This window comes from Scyliorhinus torazame, chromosome 11 (genome assembly GCF_047496885.1).
Source record: "Scyliorhinus torazame isolate Kashiwa2021f chromosome 11, sScyTor2.1, whole genome shotgun sequence".
In the NCBI taxonomy this organism is placed as follows: Eukaryota; Metazoa; Chordata; class Chondrichthyes; order Carcharhiniformes; family Scyliorhinidae; genus Scyliorhinus; species Scyliorhinus torazame.
The window spans coordinates 149,967,936-149,988,378 of record NC_092717.1 but is presented as its reverse complement, the minus strand read 5'-3'; the positions used below and the strand labels follow the sequence as shown (position 1 = coordinate 149,988,378).

The following is a 20,443-nucleotide window of genomic DNA, read 5'->3' as shown; positions in this document are numbered from 1 at the left end:
TAATAAACTGAGACCTTGAGAAGTCTTTGAAAAGATCATACTTATTTTTGGGAAAGGACAAAATGGTTATTTTCTAATTTACTTACTACTGAGGATCAGCCAGTCCTAGAATTGTACATGGATATGTATGCAAATCCCTGTGGGAATTTTTCAGATTTATTTTCCATAAAATTTGCCAAGGGATAAAAATCTGTTTCCAGAGGCTAAGCTGGTTATTGGTGCAAAATAAAATTGATTGGAATACTGTTGAGAGCAATGCCATTTGAGGGGAAGGGTGAAACGTATACATGTTGATCTCAATTTGAATTAATTTTGTCAGTACTGATCGAAACCATTTTAGAAAACTTCTATAATTAGACCTGATTGACTTTAGTTTAGATGTTGGAGTATTTGGCTGGGTTTCCCCGTGCCTTTTCCATTATTTTATATTTCACAGTTACATATTTTACTTTTTCTTTCCTTTAGGGTCTGCATCATATATTTTAAGTTTAGAAAAATGAGAAGTGGTCTTATTGAAACGTAAAGATTCTGGGGGGTCTTGATAATGCTAGAGAGAATGTTTCCCCTTATGGGGAATCGCGAATTATGGGGCACTGCTTTAAAATAAGGTGTCTCCTCGATGGAGATAGAACATATAGTGCAGAAGCAGGCCATTCGGCTCATCGGGTTGGCACCGACCCACGTAAGCCCTCACTTCCACCCTATCCCCGTAACCCAGTAACCCCTCCTATTTTGGTCACTAAGGGCAATTTATCATGGCCAATCCACCTAACCTGCACATCTTTGGACTGTGGGAAGAAACCTGAGCACCCGGAGGAAACCCACGCAGACACGGGGAGAAAGTGCAGACTCCGCACAGGCAGTGACCCAGCGGGGAATCGAACCTGGGACCCTGGTGCTGTGAAGTCACAGTGCTATCCACTTGTGCCTCCGTGCTGGCCTGATGAGGAGGAATTTCTTCTCTCAGAGGGTCGGGTCATTGAATGTATTCAAAGTTGGGTTAGACAGACTTTTAATAGGCAAGGGAGTTGAGGATTAGTGGGGACCGGTGGGAAAGTGGGGTTCAGCCACATCAGATCAGCCATGATCTAATTGACTGGCAGAAGAGATGCAAGGATCCGAATGGCCTACGTCTCCTATTTCTTATGTTCCTATGACATGTTTGTGGCTTTTACATTTGACAAATTTAATGTGGAGATTTTTAAGTTAATATTTAACAAGTTTTGAGAGTTGGAATGTTTAAGCTTGTAAATTTGTGGTATTAGAAACTGCACAATTTTTAATGTACTTATTGAAACCTCATTCCTTCAGGATGCCACATTGGGTAGTTCTTTTTGTTGAAAATATTGTTATTAGTTTTTATCATTTTATACAAAATATACAAAGTCACAATCAAAACAACAAACCATGTCTCAACACCCTTAACAAACCACAACTGACCAAAAACAACCACCCGCCCCACTACCCAATAGAACCCCCCCACCCCAGTAACAGCTAACAGTGACCAGATCCTTAAAATCCAATATAAACGGATGCCATCTTCGATAGAACCTATCAATCACTCCCCTCACTGTGAACCTAACCTTCCCGAGATACAAGAGCTCCATTAAATCATCCGGTCATGCTGTGGCACTGGGCAGTGCCGCCTGTGTGCACCTCAGCAGGATCCATCGCCGGGCCAGCTATGAATCAAAAGTCAAAGCGTCCGCCATCACCCTCACCCTCAGTTCCGGCTGGTCTCGTAACCCAAATATCGGTACTAATGGACAGGGCTCCAAATTCACATTTAAAATTGCGAATATGGTGTCATAAAAGGCCCCCAAAAACCCAACAGCCTGGGACAGGACCAGAATATGTGCGCATGGTTCAAAGCCCCCTTGAGCACCGCTCTCGCCTATCTTCGACCCCTTCAAAAAAGCGACTCATTCTGGACTTGGTGAGATGTGCTGTGAACACCACCATGAGTTGTATCAAACTTAACCTTGCACAGGATGACGTAGAGTTCTCCTTATGGGGAGATTTACTCCGCGCCACCTCCTCCAAAATGGGACCCAGCTCCTCCTCCCACCTGGCCTTCACCTCCTCCACCGAAACCTGCCCTTCCCTATAATCCGTCCATATAACCCGGATGTGCTGCCTTCCTCCAATCTTGCACATTAAACAATTCTCTCCAGCAAAGTGGATGGCGGCGCCACTAGGAATGTCGGAAATGCTCGCCTGACCTAATGATGCACCTGAAAGTACCTGAACATATCCATCCTGCCAAGGCCTACCTTCTCCCTCAGCTCCTCCCAAGCAGTAAACTGACCCTCCAAAATTAAGTCCTTTAACCGCTTCCGCCCTTGGCTTTCCACCCTCCAATTGTGGAATAAATTTTCCCTGGCTGAAACAACCCCCCCCCCCCCCCCCCCCCAAAAAAAACTTGAAATGCTGGCACCACATCTTCAGGGTAGAGATTACCACTGGTTCGATGAATGCTTTGCTGGTGGGAACATCAGCACAGCTGTCACCAACGCCTCCAGGCACAACCTCTTACTTGACCCCGACTCGATCCAAACCAACCCAATACCTTCTGGGGTTTGGCCGCCCAATAGTAAAACAACAGGTTCTGCAGCGCCAGACCCCACCACCTGCCCCTCCGTCTGCAAAAGCCCCCTCCGAATCCGAGGTGGCCGCCCCACTCATAACCCCGTTATGAGTCGCTCCAGACCCTGAAAGAATGCTTTCGGCAGAAAGACCTGAAGGCATTGAAACAACAACACGAATCATGGCAAGATATTCGTCTTAATCGCCTGCACCCAGCCCGCCAGAGACAATGGAAGGCTGTCCTCACCCCGCTTGCCAAACTAGTTAAGTTCAGCTTGTGAAGTCATGCCCAGTCTCATGCCACCTGAACCCCCAAATACATTCAACTTATACCCCGCAGATGAAGCGAACTGAACTTCTCCAATAGCCCTGTAATATTACCCATCACCGTCCCCTGGTCCCTTACATACAACAAAATTCATCAACATACAATGATACCTCAACAATCCCCCTCCATTTGTCCACGGTCCTCAAAGCAATTGCCAACAGCTCAGTCACCAATGCAAATAACAACAGGGACATAGGACAACCCTGCCTGGTCCCCCAAAAAGCCTAAATGGCCCCAAATTAGTGGTTTTAGTTTGCACCCTAGCCGACGGTGCCTCATACAACAACCGCACTCACGGCACAAACCCAGGCACAAATACAAACTTCTCTAGAACCATAAACAAGTATCTCCATTCAACCCTATCAAAGGCTTTTCCGCGTCCAACTACACAATTATTTCTGGCTCTAGCTCTGGCCCCACCGCCGGCAAGAACCACGTTGAGTAACTGCCTCACATTAGATGACAACTTCCTGCTATTTACAAAGCATGTTTGGTCCTCTCCCACAACCTGCAGGAGGCATGGCTCTAACCTTAATAACAAAACATTAGCTAGAAGTTTTGAGTCCACATTCAGCAGAAAAATCAGCCTATTCGACCCAGATGCCATGGTATCCTTATCCTTCTTCAGCATCTTCGGAAGGGAGCTCGGCGACAGTGAATAATTATACATCCCCAGCATCAATCGGGCCAGCTAATCCACAAACCTCTTATAAAATTCTACCGGGAACCCATCTGACCCGGGTGCTTTCCCAGACTGCTCCTTCTCAAAATTGTGTGGCTGTCTCCGATGGCGCTTGCAATTCTTCCTGCTAATCCTCCACTACCTGAGGAAAGTTGAGCACACCTTGTGCACCGGGGGAAAAAACAAAAACTCCATGGGCGGGATTCTCCAATAATGTCCCCACTCCAGCTTCAAAACGCCAGCGTTTCACTCTGGACTTTCTTGAAGAATGTCCGGAGTGATTCTCCTACCTGAAGGGGGCTAGCAGGTCTCGGGAGTACCCCGGGGCCCTGCACTTCCAATTGGGAGTCCGCGCATGTGCACGGCGGCCGCACCGCACGACATGACGGACTCACAATGCGGAGCTGCCCCGAAAATACAGCCCCCCCCTCCCCCGAGATCGCGTGTGCCCACGGATCGGTGGCCTCCGATTACTAGCCTGGCCGTCCCTGAGACCCCGCCTAGTGAAGGATCCCCCCGCCCCCCCCCCCCCACCAGGGCGGCCGTGTACTGAGTCTGCAGCCGCCACCGACCGTTCCCGACAGGCAAAATGTGGTTAGAACTACGTCGTCGGGAACTTGGCCAGTTTTCGTCGATGAATCGCTGGGGGGGAGGCCTCTGTAACCATCAAACTGCCGTCCCCTCCAGTGTGCCTGTAACCATCAAACTGCAACCCCCACCTGGCCCGCCACCACTGTCCCCGCCTGAAACCAAACCCTCTTATTCACCAGAATCGCCCCCTCCCTTGACCTACTGTCAAACCCCGAATGAAAAACCCGGTTAATCCATGTCTTCAGCAATCTGATCTGGTCCCACACCTGAAGGTGAGTCTCCAGCAGAAGCACCGCATCAAACCCGATTCAGTCTCACCCCCCTTCTCTATTCAGTCATTGGCACGTGATTTAATTCCCGGCTCTCAGGCCCACCTAAGATGGCCACTGGCCCCACCCCTAGGTGCCTGATGCCACGGTCCCCCACTCCCTCCCCCACATCTCTCCACCACCCATACAAACAACTAGGCCCATTGTAACCCACCTAAACAGGCCACAGACTCTCTCCACACTCCACTCCTGTTCGCTAACCTACCTTCTCCTCATTGCTAGCAAAGTGGTCCTCAACCAAAGCCCACCTCCGATACTCCCTCAGCAGCACAACGACCCCATCCCTTCTGGCCCAAACTCCCCACTAACATGCCCAAATCCCACCCTCATTAACAAGCCTCTTTCCCCTCCAAAACACACAGGACCTTTCCCTTACTCTCATTTAACCCCCCCCCCCCCCCCGCCCCCCCCTCCCTCCAAACAAGCCCTAAAACACATAACCCACAAAGGTGCAAATGCAGAACACATGCATCACCCCTTCATATCCAGAGTCCCAAACAGTCCATTTCACAGCGGCCCCAAATTCTCTCTGGTGAAGGCCTCCGCCTGATCCGGCATATCGAAAAGTGATCCTTCAATTCCATGGTGGCCCGCAACCTCGCCGAGTACACCACTCCAAATTGCAAGCCCTTGCTCCAGAAAACACCCTGTTGAAGGCCGCCAGCCTCTTCGCCAGCTCAGTCCCAATGTCCTGGTATATCTGCACCGCGTGCCCGACCCAGTCGATATTCCGAATCTTCTTCGCCTACTCCAAGTCTTACCCCTTCCGTTGGTAATTTTTGGAACGATAATCACCGCTCGTGGCGGCTCATTTGCCCTTGGTTTTTGCCGGAGCACCCGGTGAGCTTTGTCCAATTCCAGATGGGGAAACGCCTGCATCCCCATCAATCAATTGAGAAAACATCTCTGCAAAGTATTGGGTCGACTTTGAGCCCCCCAATCCCTCCAGCATCCCCACCAACCTGACCTGTTCTCCAGATCTTCCGCCTTAAGCCTCAGGCCTTTGTTGCTATCAGCGCAATCGCTTCCCCTTGGTTTAAAAGGCAACATTCATTTGCCTTCCTAATCACTTGCTGTACCTGTGGACTAACTTTTTGTGACTCGTGTACCAGGACATCTAGATCCTTCTGTAGTCTCTCATTTCAAATAATATGCTGCTTGTTTATCTTACTACCAAATATTCTCATATTATACTCCATCCTCCAAAATTTTTGCCTACTCATTTAATTATCTATATACATCTCGAAGCTCTACGTCCTCTTCCCAACTTGATTTCCTACCTATCTTTGTGTCATCTGCATATTTACCTACTGTGCATCTAACTCAATGATGTAGATTGTAAATAATTCAATAATATAGAAATAAACATGAAACCCAGAAAGGGGTGGCACGGTGAGCGGCATGGTGGCACTAATGTTAGCGCTGCTGCCTCACAGTGCCAGGGACCCGGGTTCAATTCTGACCTCGGGTGACTGTCTGTGTGGACTTTACACTTTCTCCCCGTGTCTGCGTGGGTTTCCTCTGGGTACTCCGGTTTCGTCCCACAGTCCAATGATGTGCAGGTTAGGATGCTAAATTGGCCGTAGGTGGGGTTACGGGGTAGTGTGAGCGTTTGGGTCTGGGTAGGGTGCTCTTTCAGAGGGCCAGTGCAGACCTGATGAGCCAATTCGCCGCCTTCTGCACTGTAGGAATTCTATGATTTTATGAAAGGGAGCCTGCCACTCTTGACCAAATGCAGCAACTCAAGAAGACAACTCAGCAGGGCAATTGGGGATATGGAATAAGTGCTGGCCTAGCCAGCGAAGCCCACAGCCCTTGAATGAATAAAAAATCAACGTAACCAGCCCCATGCTACATGCTTGGCTCTCAAAGCCCTATAAAATGGTCCACCAAGTCAGCCATCAATAATTACTGTGAAGTTCAATAATATATTTAGCTAGAAGTATTGGCAATAATTCAGGATAAACATCAGGCCAGGCTAAAACAATCTTAATCCAGACAACTCTGAAAAGTTGTTCTAACATCTGGGACCAGATGATCTTTTTTTAAATTTTACCAATTAAGGGGCAATTTAAGTGGCTAATCCATCAACCCTGCACATTTTTGGGTTGTGGAGGTGAGACCCACGCAGATACAGGGAGAATGTGAAAACTCCACACGGACAAGGTTGCTTCAATAAAGCAGGTGCCTCCTGCGATATAACAAGAGATGGTGGAAAGAAGAAGCAAAGAGCAGTGAAAAAAGACTGCTGGGCCCGCACTCCTGGACATTTTAACCGAAAACTGTGGTTTAAATTGGTAATGATTGCTTTGGAACATAATTGTAATGAGATTTTGTAAGAACATAGGAATGGTGATAAGCCTTTTAGCTCATTGAGCCTGCTCTGCTATTTTGTTTGCACTGGTTGCTATTTATCTTTTAAATTCTAATTCCCCAATATTTCCCCACATCCTCTGTACTTTTATTTCCCAAGGGCTTATCTATCTCTCTCATAAGCACCTCAATCATTCCACATCCATGGCAGTGCATTCCTCTCAACCCTCCGTGTCAAGAATTTTACTTTTGGCTTTGCTTTTAACCAAGTTAGTTCTGATTTAAAGCTTATTAACTCCTTTTGCTCAATTCTTCTTTGAAAATAAAGCATTGTTTCCTGTTATCCCTGTCAATTCCCTTTATTATTATAAACACATCTATTAGATCACCACTTGGCTGTCTCACCTCGAGGGAATATAATCCAAGTTTTCCATGTCCTTCCACCCCAGTTATTATTCATGGTGAACTATCATTGGATCATTTCCAATACCAAGTATATTGTTTCTTTTGAGGACCAAAACAGGACATAATACTCCAGATGAAAATTGACGAACATGTCAAACAGGGACATTGGCCATTTAGGGATGAGATGGGAAATTACTTCACTAAAATGGCTGAGAATCTTTGAAATTCTCTACCCCAGAGAGTGAGAAATGCTCAGTTGTTTAGCATATTCAAGGCAGAGGTGCTAAGAAAATTAAGGGATTTTGAGGGTCATCCAAAAAGCTGGGTGAGGCAGAAAGTCAAATATGATCTTGTTAACTGGCAGTGGAACAGGCTAAAAGGGCTGAGTTACTTACTCCAGCTCCTATTTTCTTGAGATTTTATGTCCATATCTTCAGCTGTTGCATCAGTGACCTTCCCTCTCATTTGATCTGGAGTGGGGATCCCACTGTCAGTGTAGAGCAGTAATACCACCTCTGACTGAAATGGCTCAGTGATTATCCATAACATCCACCCAGTTATGTAAAGTAATGTCCTGCTGGAATTACCAGAGTTTAAAGTGCACTTAACCTGCTCTGGGAAACTTTATTGAAACCTCCACTGGCTGGATCTGCCTGAATCTGCCTGGGACTTTAACATAAGAGACCCTGAAGATCTCAGTGCAGCGCAACACTGGCGAGCTCAGGGAGGCCATATACCCCCTTGTTTACTACATTGGCTCCTGGAAGTTAGGGTGGATTTCAAGGGTCCAGTGAAATTGACAGGGGCAGGTGGAGATGTTCGTATGGGATTCAGTCTAGGTGTTTATAATAGTTACGCAAAAGTTAAAAGTGGTTTTATTTCTTCTAATTCCTTCAGAGTAACTATTGTGTAAAGCCGGCAGAAGCATCCGAAGTTAGCGATTCAATCACTTTGTTGGATGGATCCCAGTGCAGCAAAATTGTCCGGGATTCCCCAGTGCATTATTTGGGTAGCCCTAAATCCGCTCCTGGAGAGTCATGTCAGGAAGTTTCCTGTTTTGTACTTTTGTTAGCACAAAAAAACACTCCTGTAACCTCGCCCTAGGAACCAGAGTGCTACTTTCATATGCCCAGTGTTATATAATGTAGCCTGAATATGTGCAGGTTAGGTGGATTGGCCATGCTAAATTTCCTCTTCGTGTCCAAAGGTTAAGTGTGGCAATGGGATAGGCAATGCTGGGAGTGGGCCTCCCTGTCGTGCGCTTTCAGAGGATTGGTGTGGAACTGATGGGCCGACTGGCCTCCTTCTGCACTAGAGGGGTTCTATGTGCGACCTTTTATCATTTGTGTTTAGCTTACTGGGAATATCATATCTTTTTTCTGGATTCCCTAGGCTTTGGAAAGTGGCAGAATCAGAGGGCAACGTGTTTGGGTCCCGTCAGCAGCTGCAAGCTTGGTGGGTGGCAGAACTTATTTGACGGGAGGTCAAAAACCAGTTTCCTGATGGCGGGACGAATGTTTACAATTAAGCTCTTGGGACTTTAAAGACGGGTCAAGCTTCCCAACGGAAAATTGTAAGGAAGCCCTTTTGCATGCATTAACAAGTCATGCAATTAAGTTCTCAGCCAGTGAGAAATTAGAACATTCACTTTTATGACTGGACATAAATGGCATTCATGAGGTAGATGTCTTCCATGATTAGTGGTGAGTTGCCACTGCATTGTCTGCAAATGCCAGCCTATGCTTGAGACCAGGTGGTGGCAGTGCAAGATGTGTGGAGGATGATGATGGAGGGGCTAGCGGGTATTGGTGAGGTCGTGGCTGGACAAAGGTGGAAGGAATAGTGCATGTTATCTTTGTATATGGCATCCGGACCTTTGACTCTGAGGTAACGGCAGTGCAGTGACTTCCTGTCTGTGCCCACAATGAGAATCAGCGAGCTCCTTGTGCATGTATATTTAATGAGCTGAAAAGCGCAAGATCGTGAGTGGTCTGCCAACCCTCCTCCTCCCACCTCTGCGCCGGCCCCCAAATTTACAATCCAAAATGGAAGATTCCTGCCAGAGAATGGCTTAGATTACAAACTTAGAAACATGTTCAATTTAATAGACAAGTAGCAAAGATAATTCAGCACATTACCATAGTTCAACATTATCTGTTCCTCGTTCAATACAAAGCAATAAACAAATTCATCCCTTTACTAATAGCACTTAGTAACACAACACTTCAAATAGCGGTCCTCGATCATAACTTTAAACGCGTTTTGCTTTCTTCCCTCTGTCTTTTGCCCTCCTCTTTCTTTTAAAAGATTTGGTGAACTGGGAACTTGAGTTAACTATATATCAATTGTATTTAATTTAATGCAGGTGGAGGGCATTAATTGGAGTTTCACTTGTGCAGATATAAAAAACACAGTGGAAATGTTACTGGACCAGTTATTCAAAAGTCCAGTCTCTGAGGGTCTGGGTTCAAATCCCACATGGCAGTGGTGGAATTTAAAATCAATTAATATAAAGAGGTAATTAATGACACTGGTGGGTGTTGTCCAGTTAGGAGCTGGACATTTGTAATGTTTCACTTTGTGAATAAATCTAAAACTGAGTAAAGACGTGTCTCTTCCTTCACTGGAGAGTCAGGTGTTTAACAACTATAAGGGGGCAGTCACTGAAACTCTTGTGGAGGGGTGGATGGCGAGTTGGGTGGTAATTGAGTTCAGAGATGTTTACTTGTAATGTTCGAACTCTCTAAATAATGTTAGATTGAGTAAAGAGTAAAGATAGGCTAAAGAGAGTACTATTCTTTACCAGCTGGATTTATTCAAATATTGTAGCTACAAGAGTAACTCACCTCCTGACTCCCCAAAATCAGCCCTCCACCCACAAGGCACAAGACAAGAGTATGATGGAATACTTTGACTTGCCTGGATGAGTGAGGCATCAACATCACTCTAGAGGTTCAACACCATCTCGGACAAAGCAGCCTACTTGATGCACCCCCCCAACCAACTCCATTAAAATTCACTCTCTTCACTACCAATTCGCAGTGACAGCGTTGTGTACCAAGATACTCTACAGCAACTTGCCACCCACCTTCAACAGTGCCTTCTAAACCCACAAACTCACCACCTGGAGGGACAAAGGCAGCAGACGTATATGAACACCACCAATTGTAAATTCCACTCCATGCAATGCACCCTTCTGACTTGGAACTATATCATTGTTCCTTCACAGTCGCTGGATCAAAATGCTGGAACTCTCTTCTGAACAGTATATATATATATATATATGTAGGTGCATCCACACCAGATGGATTGTAGCAATTCAAAAATGAAACTCACCACCTCAGTCTCAAGAGCAATTAGGGAAGGGAAACAAATGCTGGCCTTGCCATGACACCCACATCTTATGAAAGAATGAGGAAAACACAGCATCGTGTCAGATATATCAATGGCCCATTTAGAAGTTTGATCAGCAAGAAAGAAAATCAAAAATATATGTCATAATCTAGTAAATTTACCAATAATAATATACGTAAAGATATAGAGTATGCATGTGGTTTTAGAGACAATCCCATAGTCACCAACACCTACCTATTAAGTATTACATCCCAAATTTATTTGCCATCCGATGAAAATGTATTTAATCTTAATGGATCATTAAGCAAATGAACTGTGTATACAAGGGTACTTTTATACCGTTTAAGTTATCATTCATTTCCATTTACCTGCTTCCAAAAATGCATTATTTAACATTTTTTTACATTTAAATGTTTCTTCAATTCCCAAGTCAAAATCATATATGCTAAGTAAGAGAGCACTTAACACTGATCTCTGCGATGTATCGCTAGCCACATCTTTCTACTAGGAAAGCACTTTTTATATTTATACTTTGGGAGGAATTTTTCCATTTCTCGGCAGAATGAAATGAAATGAAAATCGCTTATTGTCACGAGTGGGCTTCAATGAAGTTACTGTGAAAAGCCCCTAGTCGCCACATTCCGGCACCTGTTCGGGGAGGCTGGCACAGGAATTGAACCGTGCTGCTGACCTGCCTTGGTCTGCTTTAAAAGCCAGCGATTTAGCCCAGTGAACTAAACCAGCTAAATGTAGCGGGTGGAAAAGAACGGCATGGAAGCATGGGAACTGCATTCATCCAGGCAGGTGGAGAGTCTCCCATCACACTCCTGACTTGTGCCTTGTAGATTGAGGACAGTTTTTGTGGAGTCAGGAAGTGAGGATTCCTAGCCTCTAACCTGCTCTTGTAACCACAGTATTTATATGGCTAGTCCAGTTCAGTTTCTGGTCAATGGTAACCCCCAGAATATTGATAGTGGGGGATTCAGTGATGGTACTGCCATTGAATCTCATGTCGATAGTTATATTCTTTCTTGTTGGAGATCATCATGGCCTGCACTTGTGTGGCGTGAATGTGACTGCTGACACAATAACGGGCATTGAGCTCACACCAGCTGGGCATTGAGAGGGTGGAAGCCCTTTCAGGTTTTTTGCATGGCAGTTTTATGCATACATTCCATGACACTGAACCATGTGGAAACCTTGCATTCAATTAAACTCTTATGTTGACTACCTGCTTGTCTGAGACATGAGGAAATGAAAATTACATGGGCTTTCTTTAAATAGAGAGTCTCAATGATCTTGTTGATTCAACAATGCGCAAGGTGTTTGTTGCTAATATCTTCAACTCCAGCCTGAAAGAAGCCCAAAATAAGAAATGTGTCACGACAGTAAGCTTGCCAGCTACTGGCAAAGCAGCCTGTGCCCTCCTCTTATTAGGTTGTAGCTGTGGCTGCAGCAGTTGGTAGATTTCAGTAAGGATTTCTTTAATGAAGTGCTGATTTATCTTGCACTATTTCTTGCTGAGCTTCAAATAGGAAAATTGCTCCCTGAGCAGATATTGCCTTCCACTGAGAGCCCTTTTCTCTCACCTTCTCCTTCACAACATGTCCTGCTTTCTGTGACCATTGGTAGTGCTCATGTCTAAGAGGAAGGACTACAAGCCCATCCATGTCTGGAAATTAACTGGTTTATGCAGATATTGAAATCAACAAAAGGTACTGAGCACCTGGCACACCTTTCCTTGTAGACATTTGCAACTTGGAACAACAGTGGAAAGCTCCCAAAGACATATAGAATTGTAGCAGCAGCCAGGAGAAATCCGGCATCAACTAATCTGGAAGTACTTGATATCTTTAAACAGCGCTGGTGAGAGCTCCTTGCTGATGCTTAACATATGTTCAGTGTTGCAAACTTAAGAGAGAGCTTCAACTGGAGCGTGGAGTTCCAAAATAGCAGCTGTGGTATCATGACGTCAATCAGCATGCAATGTTGACATTATCTGCCTGCTCTGCATGTTTCTCGTGCACATTAACTGTGCTAAAAGTTTCACTAAACTGATATATGATTTGCTTCATATCAGAAGTGTGCTGGCGCAATGTGGGTGCCGTTATGATCCATAACAGCATTCAAAATGTGCCCACTACTAAGTTTCATTTCTTGACTGAAAACGTGGTCACAATTGCAGCGAAGATAAACTAATACTTTTTACATTTGTTTTACAGACAAAGATGCAATGAGTAAAGTTCGGGATTTAAGGATGAAAGCAGAAGATTATGAAGTTGTTAAAGTGATTGGGAGAGGAGCATTTGGTGAAGTTCAGCTGGTGGGTTTTGACAAATTTTTTATTCGCTTTATTGTTGGAGGCTAGCATACCAAACCGAGAAACAATCAGAATGCTCCAACATACCATACAATGTAGTGAAGGGCCAGCAATCAGCAGTTTCAGTCTAGCAGCTTTGCCTGATTCCGGATGGTAGGATAACTGTGCTTCAGTTAGAACCATGAAATTCTCCTTCACTTGACACACCATAAATGGGAGAACAGATTCACGGTGATGGTGTGGTTGATTGCAGTGGTCTTGGATCATGCTATGAATATCAATGATTTGTGAAAAATACCTAATAATAAAAATATATTTGCTACGGTGGGGTTGAGGTAAATCAGCCATGATTGTTTGAATGCGGAGCAGGCTCAAAAGGTTTAATTCTGCTCCTATTCTTATGTTCTTGCTGTCTTACACCTCTCACAGTTAGTTTTTATGGCATATTTATGGCATCGTACTTTAATATTAAGCCTGCACTCTTGATGTAAGAATGGTTCTTTTTTTTAAAGAGATTTAATGAAGTACAGTGCACAACATAATTGCTTTGTGAAGCTTTATTCATTGTAATGCATTTTATACGATTTCCAGAGGAATGAATGAGTGGCTGTACATTAAATATAATGGCTGCTGTGTTATTTTTTTCAAAGCTTTTTTTAAAGCTATTCTTATGTGTAGTTTCTATTGGCTATTTTAAAAATAGTTTTGATCTTGGTAAGAATAGACGTTTATTTTGTCAAGCAATTTAAGTTATTAAGTTGTCAGACCATGTTGTTTCTACACATAAGAACGAGTATTCAGAAAACATGCACTGCCTCTACATCCCTGAACTTTAACTTTTCAGTCTTTACTTGTCCAGTGTTTTTCTCAAGGCAAGTAACTGAAGTACGGGACTTAACATATAAAAATATATGAATGCAAATTGGTGTGCTTATGCTAAACTAATCACTTCAACTTGCATCTCCCAAATGAATGATTGTGAAATTGATTTAATAACAGTCAAAGTAAGTAACAGAATTTCAATGCCAGTATGAGTGTTTGAGACAAAAGAAAATGTTTCTTTTGAAAATTGATCATTATTAAAGAAGAGTAATGTTATGACACCCTGTGCTAGTGATCGATCAATTCCAGCCCTACTTGATCTGGAGTCGAAACACAGGTGAAATTAGATTTTACATAAATATCCGTGTCTTTGGTTGAGTTAAATTGACTACAGTCATCAGGTTTGTAACATTTGAACCCAAATAACAAAAAACAATACAGCACTGGAACAGGCCCTTCGGCCCTCCAAGCCTGCGCTGACCATGTTACCTGCCTAAACTAAAACCGTCTGCACTTACGGAGTCCGTATCCTTCCATTCCCACCGTATTCATATATTTGTCTAGATGTCCCTTAATGCCGCTATCGTACTTGCTCCCAACACCTCCCCAGGCAGCGCGTTCCATATATTTACCCCCTCTGTGTAAAAAAAAAAAAACTTGCCTCGCTCATCTGTTCTAAACTTTTCCCCACGCACTTTAAACCTATGTCCACTAGTACTTGACTCTTCCACCTTAGAAAAGAGCCTCTGACTATCCACTCTGTCCATGCCACTCATAATCTTGTAGACCGCTATCAGGTCGCCTCTCAACCTCCGTCGTTCCAGTGAAAACAGACCGAGTTTATCTAACCTCTCCTCATAGCTAATGCCTTTCATATCAGGCAACATCCTAGTAAACCACTTCTGTACCCTCTCCAAAGCATTCCAATCCTTCTGGTAGTGTGGCGACCAGAATTGTACACAATATTCCAAATGAGGCCTAACTAAGGTCCTGTACAGCTGCAACATGACTTGCTCATTTTAATATTCAATGCCCCGACCAATGAAGGCCAGCATGCTGCATGCCTTCTTGACCACCTTATCCACATGCGTTGCCACTTTCAGTGATCAGTGGATATGCATGCCCAGATCTCTCGCCTGTCAGTACTTGCAAGTGTTCTACCATTTATTGTGTAATTCCTACATGCATTGGACCTTCCAAAGTGCATTACCTCACACTTGTCTGGATTAAACTCCACCTGCCATTTCTTGCCCAAGACTCCAACCAGTTTATATCCTGCGGTATCCTCTGACAATCCTCTTCACTATCCACAACTCCACCAATTTTTGTGTTGTCTGCGAACATACTAATCAGATCAGCTACATTTACTTCCAAATCTTGGACATACACCACGAACAACAAAGGCCCGAGAACTGATCCCTGTGGAATGCCACTAGTCACAGCCGTCCATTCAAAAAAGCACCCTTCCACTGCTACCCTCAGTCTTCTGTGCCCAAGTCAGTTCTGTATCCAACTTGCTGTGATCTCATGTGATTTCACCTTTTGTACCAGTCTACCATGAGGTACCTTGTAAAAGGCTTTGCTGAAGTCCATGTATACAACATCTACTGCCTTTCCCTCATTTATCATAGAATCATAGAATTTACAGTGCTGAAGGAGGCTATTCAGCCCATCAATTCTGCACCGGCCCTTGGAAAGAGAACCCTACCCAAGCCCACACCTCCACCCTATCCCCGTAATCCAGTAACCCCACTTAACCTTTTTGGATACTAAGGGCAATTTAGCATGGCCAATCCACTTAACCCGCACATCTTTGGACTGTCAGAGGGAATCGGGCACCTGGAGGAAACCCATGCAGACAAGGGGAGATCGTGCAGACTCTGCACAGACATTAACCCAAGCTGGGAATCAAACCTGGGACCCTGGAGCTGTGAAGCAACTGTGCTAGCCACTATGCTACCGTGCTGCCCTTTGTCACTTCCTCGGAAAACCCGATCAAACCCGAAAAGAAAGGATATAGTTTGAGTACATTAGATGGGTCGCTTTTTGTACAATGTGTGCAGGAGGGTTTCCTGACACAATATGTTGACAGGCCAACAAGAGGAGAGGCCACATTGGATTTGGTTTTGGGTAATGAACCAGGCCAGGTGTTAGATTTGGAGGTAGGTGAGCACTTTGGGGACAGTGACCACAATTCGGTGACGTTTACATTAGTGATGGAAAGGGATAAGTATACCCCGCAGGGCAAGAGTTATAGCTGGGGGAAGGGCAATTATGATGCCATTAGACATGACTTGGGGGGGATAGGTTGGAGAAGTAGGCTGCAAGTGTTGGGCACACTGGATATGTGGAGCTGGTTTAAGGAACAGCTACTGCGTGTTCTTGATAAGTACGTACCGGTCAGGCAGGGAGGAAGGCGTTGAGCGAGGGAACCGTGGTTTACCAAAGAAGTGGAATCTCTTGTTAAGAGGAAGAAGGAGGCTTATGTGAAGATGAGGAGTGAAGTTTCAGTTGGGGCGCTTGATAGTTACAAGGTAGCGAGGAAGGATCTAAAGAGAGAGCTAAGACGAGCAAGGAGGGGACATGAGAAGTATTTGGCAGGTAGGATCAAGGAAAACCCAAAAGCTTTCTATAGGTATGTCAGGAATAAAAGAATGACTAGGGTAAGAGTAGGGCCAGTCAAGGACAGGGATGGGAAGTAGTGTGTGGAGTCTGAAGAGATAGGCGAGATACTAAATGAATATTTTTCGTCAGTATTCACTCAGGAAAAAGATAATGTTGTGGAGGAGAATGCTGAGACCCAGGCTATTAGAATAGATGGCATTGAGGTACGTAGGGAAGAGGTGTTGGCAATTCTGGACAGGCTGAAAATAGATAAATCCCCGGGGCCTGATGGGATTTATCCTAGGATTCTCTGGGAAGGCAGAGAAGAGATTGCTGGGCCTTTGGCTTTGATTTTTATGTCATCATTGGCTACAGGAATAGTGCCAGAGGACTGGAGGATAGCAAATGTGGTCCCTTTGTTCAAGAAGGGGAGTAGAGACAACCCCGGCAACTATAGACCGGTGAGCCTCACGTCCGTTGTGGGTAAAGTCTTGGAGGGGATTATAAGAGACAAGATTTATAATCATCTCGATAGGAATAATATGATTAGGGATAGTCAGCATGGCTTTGTGAAGGGGAGGTCATGCCTCATGAACCTTATCGAGTTCTTTGAGAAGGTGACTGAACAGGTAGACGAGGGTAGAGCAGTTGATGTGGTGTATATGGATTTCAGTAAAGCATTTGATAAGGTTCCCCACGGTAGGCTATTGCAGAAAATACGGAGGCTGGGGATTGAGGGTGATTTAGAGATGTGGATCAGAAATTGCCTAGCTGAAAGAAGACAGAGGGTGGTGGTTGATGGGAAATGTTCAGAATGGAGTTCAGTTACAAGTGGCGTACCACAAGGATCTGTTCTGGGGCCGTTGCTGTTTGTCATTTTTATCAATGACCTAGAGGAGGGCGCAGAAGGGTGGGTGAGTAAATTTGCAGACGACACTAAAGTCGGTGGTGTTGACGACAGTGCGGAAGGATGTAGCAGGTTACAGAGGGACATAGATAAGCTGCAGAGCTGGGCTGAGAGGTGGCAAATGGAGTTTAATGTAGAGAAGTGTGAGGTGATTCACTTTGGAAGGAATAACAGGAATGCGGAATATTTGGCTAATGGTAAAGTTCTTGGAAGTGTGGATGAGCAGAGGGATCTAGGTGTCCCTGTACATAGATCCCTGAAAGTTGGCCATTATTGGTAGAGGGATTGAGTTCCGGAGTCATGAGGTCATGTTGCAGCTGTACAAAACTCTGGTACGGCCGCATTTGGAGTATTGCGTACAGTTCTGGTCACCGCATTATAGGAAGGACGTGGAAGCTTTGGAGCGGGTGCAGAGGAGATTTACCAGGATGTTGCCTGGTATGGAGGGAAAATCTTATGAGGAAAGGCTGATGGACTTGAGGTTGTTTTCGTTGGAGAGAAGAAGGTTAAGAGGAGACTTAATAGAGGCATACAAACTGATCAGGGGGTTAGATAGGGTGGACAGTGAGAGCCTTCTCCCGTGGATGGAAATGGCTAGCACGAGGGGACATAGCCTTAAACTGAGGGGTAATAGATATAGGACAGAGGTCAGAGGTAGGTTCTTTACGCAAAGAGTGGTGAGGCCGTGGAATGCCCTACCTGCAACAGTAGTGAACTCGCCAACATTGAGGGCATTTAAAAGTTTATTGGATAAGCATATGGATGATAATGGCATAGTGTAGGTTAGATGGCTTTTTTTTTGACTTCCCATGTCAGTACAACATTGTGGGCCGAAGGGCCTGTACTGCGCTGTGTCGTTCTATGTTCTATGTTCTAAAAGGCACGACCTCCCCTTCACAAAACCATGCTGTCTGTCCATCACCAATAAGTCCATTTGTTTCCAAATGTGAGTAAATCCTAACTCTAAAAATCTTTTCCAATAATTTTATTAGCGGTGATTAAATAAGCAAAAAATACAACTGGCTGTCTACCATCGGATTCCCAACCCTCCCCCTTCTAACTCTCTTTTGATTTAGATGGATGGCTTCCAGTTGGTTTCTTTCTCAAGTTTAGGTCTCCAGTTGGGTATTTTCTTTTCCTTCAGCTTGTAATGATCTTCACTGCAGACTTACTGAGACAACTGGCAACCGGCAGCAGAGAGAGGGTCTAGAAGATCTGGCCAGTTCTCTTGGAAAGCATCACACAGAAACCAATCACTGATTGTTGTCAGGCAGATCCCTGTCCCTGGCCAACCCACTGTTTTCCAATTAGCCAATCTAACTGACTTCTTCCAAAACTGATTCCTAAGACTGACCTGGTGCTGACAATTCTAATTTCTCCTCTCCAAAATACAAAACCTAGGATCACACTGTCCTGGCAAGTACTATTTTGCTTGAAGGCACATTCCTATTAAGGGTCCACGGACCAAAATTAATAAAAGAAATGGGAACAAAGAAAATAAACAGGAAGGATTCTCTTACAGTATGTTAAATAGATATAACAATTTGATAAAAATAGTGAGTCTTGACATTTAACCAATCTTGGGACAAAATTTGAGATTCTGTCGGAACTAGTATCAAATTTTGCAGTTTTGTGGGTGCTCAGTTCATTATTGATTTTGTTAATGAATTTTCAGAGTTACCTGGTCAAAATATCTTTCTTGCATAAATTATATTCTTCCAGAAAGCACAGAATTGCTCCGATGAACTTCAAGAAAGTTAGCAGCAATATTTATGTGAAATATTTCCACATTTATAACATTGACTTTTAGGAAATTTGTACAAAAATTAATGTCTCAGTTATTCATTTCAGCTAATTGGTCAAAACATTACTCATTCCCTCATAGGAGGATTCATAAATGCACATCATGCCCCACTGATCATCAGTATGCTGGGTGCCATCTGCTTAAGTTATATCTGACACGTGTATCCATACCCATCAGAAGAGTTAGCTCTGAGACTGGTGAAGGAAGTGTTTGGTTTCCCAAGAGGGAATCATCACCATATTTTGCATTTAGTTTTGGAATTTTGGTATTGAGTGCAAACACAAAATCTTATTTATAAACCTTACAAGATGCAATTTCAATAGATGCATAAATTGGATTTGTGCAGTTTGGTTTTAATTATTTCAGTATGGTGATGAACTGTGAATGATAGACCACTTGTTCCACTAACACTTCCTGCCCTGTAATCATGTTGACTTTGCTAAATACAATAATAATACCAAGCCACATGTAGACATGATACAACAATCTTGTTATTACCATAAAAATAAAAATAGGATGTGCAAAAACTTTGAACACCTCCACTAACAGAACCATCAATGAGAGAATAATCACTTTGACTTCACCACATTTTTATACTTCTTTGCATGAATTGGTCAACTTTGATTTGCAGCTGTTCAAATCAACAAAATTGATTTGATTGTTTAAATTGTTGTGATATCAGGAGAACATTTTTATCATAGGCGTAAAACAAAAATACATATTTCTGCAGAATTCAATATCAATGTAATAATTGTAATGTCTGTAATGTGGCATAACTTTGATGGTGTATTTGGCCAAGTAATGGGCAAAAAGCTAGTCCTTGGAATAAACTTTCCTGTGCCAAATTAGGAACCTAAAATTGTTTCTTTTCTTTGCCTACTTCTCCTTCCTTACTAAATGCAGTTACGCTTAACATAGGTGTTTGTTTCCATGTTATACTACCCACTTGGAGAAAATAATAGATACCAATGAAATGATATTAGCAGTAATTCTACTGTTCCATGACTCTACATTTAAGATTAAACACTTAACAGGTCCGGGTACAGTGCCATAAAGCTTTACAACACAGGAGGCCATTCAGCTTTTTGTTGGATAAATCCATAACTAATTCCATTAGTTGCTCTCATTAGAGTCCTAAACAATGCTGTGCATAATAAATAGATGTCTGCTGATCTGTCCTCTTCTCTTAATCATTATTTTAAATTGATGACACATTGTCACTGACTCCTCAGGCAGAGAAAATAATCTTTACTTATTCACTCTATCACTATAACACTGACACTGTGTAACCGTATTGGTAGAAACTACCGTATGTATAATTAACATAAATTTACTTCACATGTATATTTACTTGATGAGAGTATACCACTGTCCTGAATGTCAATGGTTTAAGTTATG

General features: G+C 43.8%; 1 protein-coding gene across 1 annotated transcript in view; it reads left to right on the top strand.

The window, feature by feature from the left end:
• Positions 1-20,443, top strand: part of rock1 (Rho-associated, coiled-coil containing protein kinase 1) — a 264,118-nt gene that overhangs the window by 83,156 nt on the left and 160,519 nt on the right. Inside the window, exon 3 of the mRNA XM_072467883.1 lies at positions 12,811-12,911. Within this exon, the coding sequence (XP_072323984.1) occupies positions 12,811-12,911 (101 nt within the window). The remainder of the gene's footprint in view (positions 1-12,810; positions 12,912-20,443) is intronic.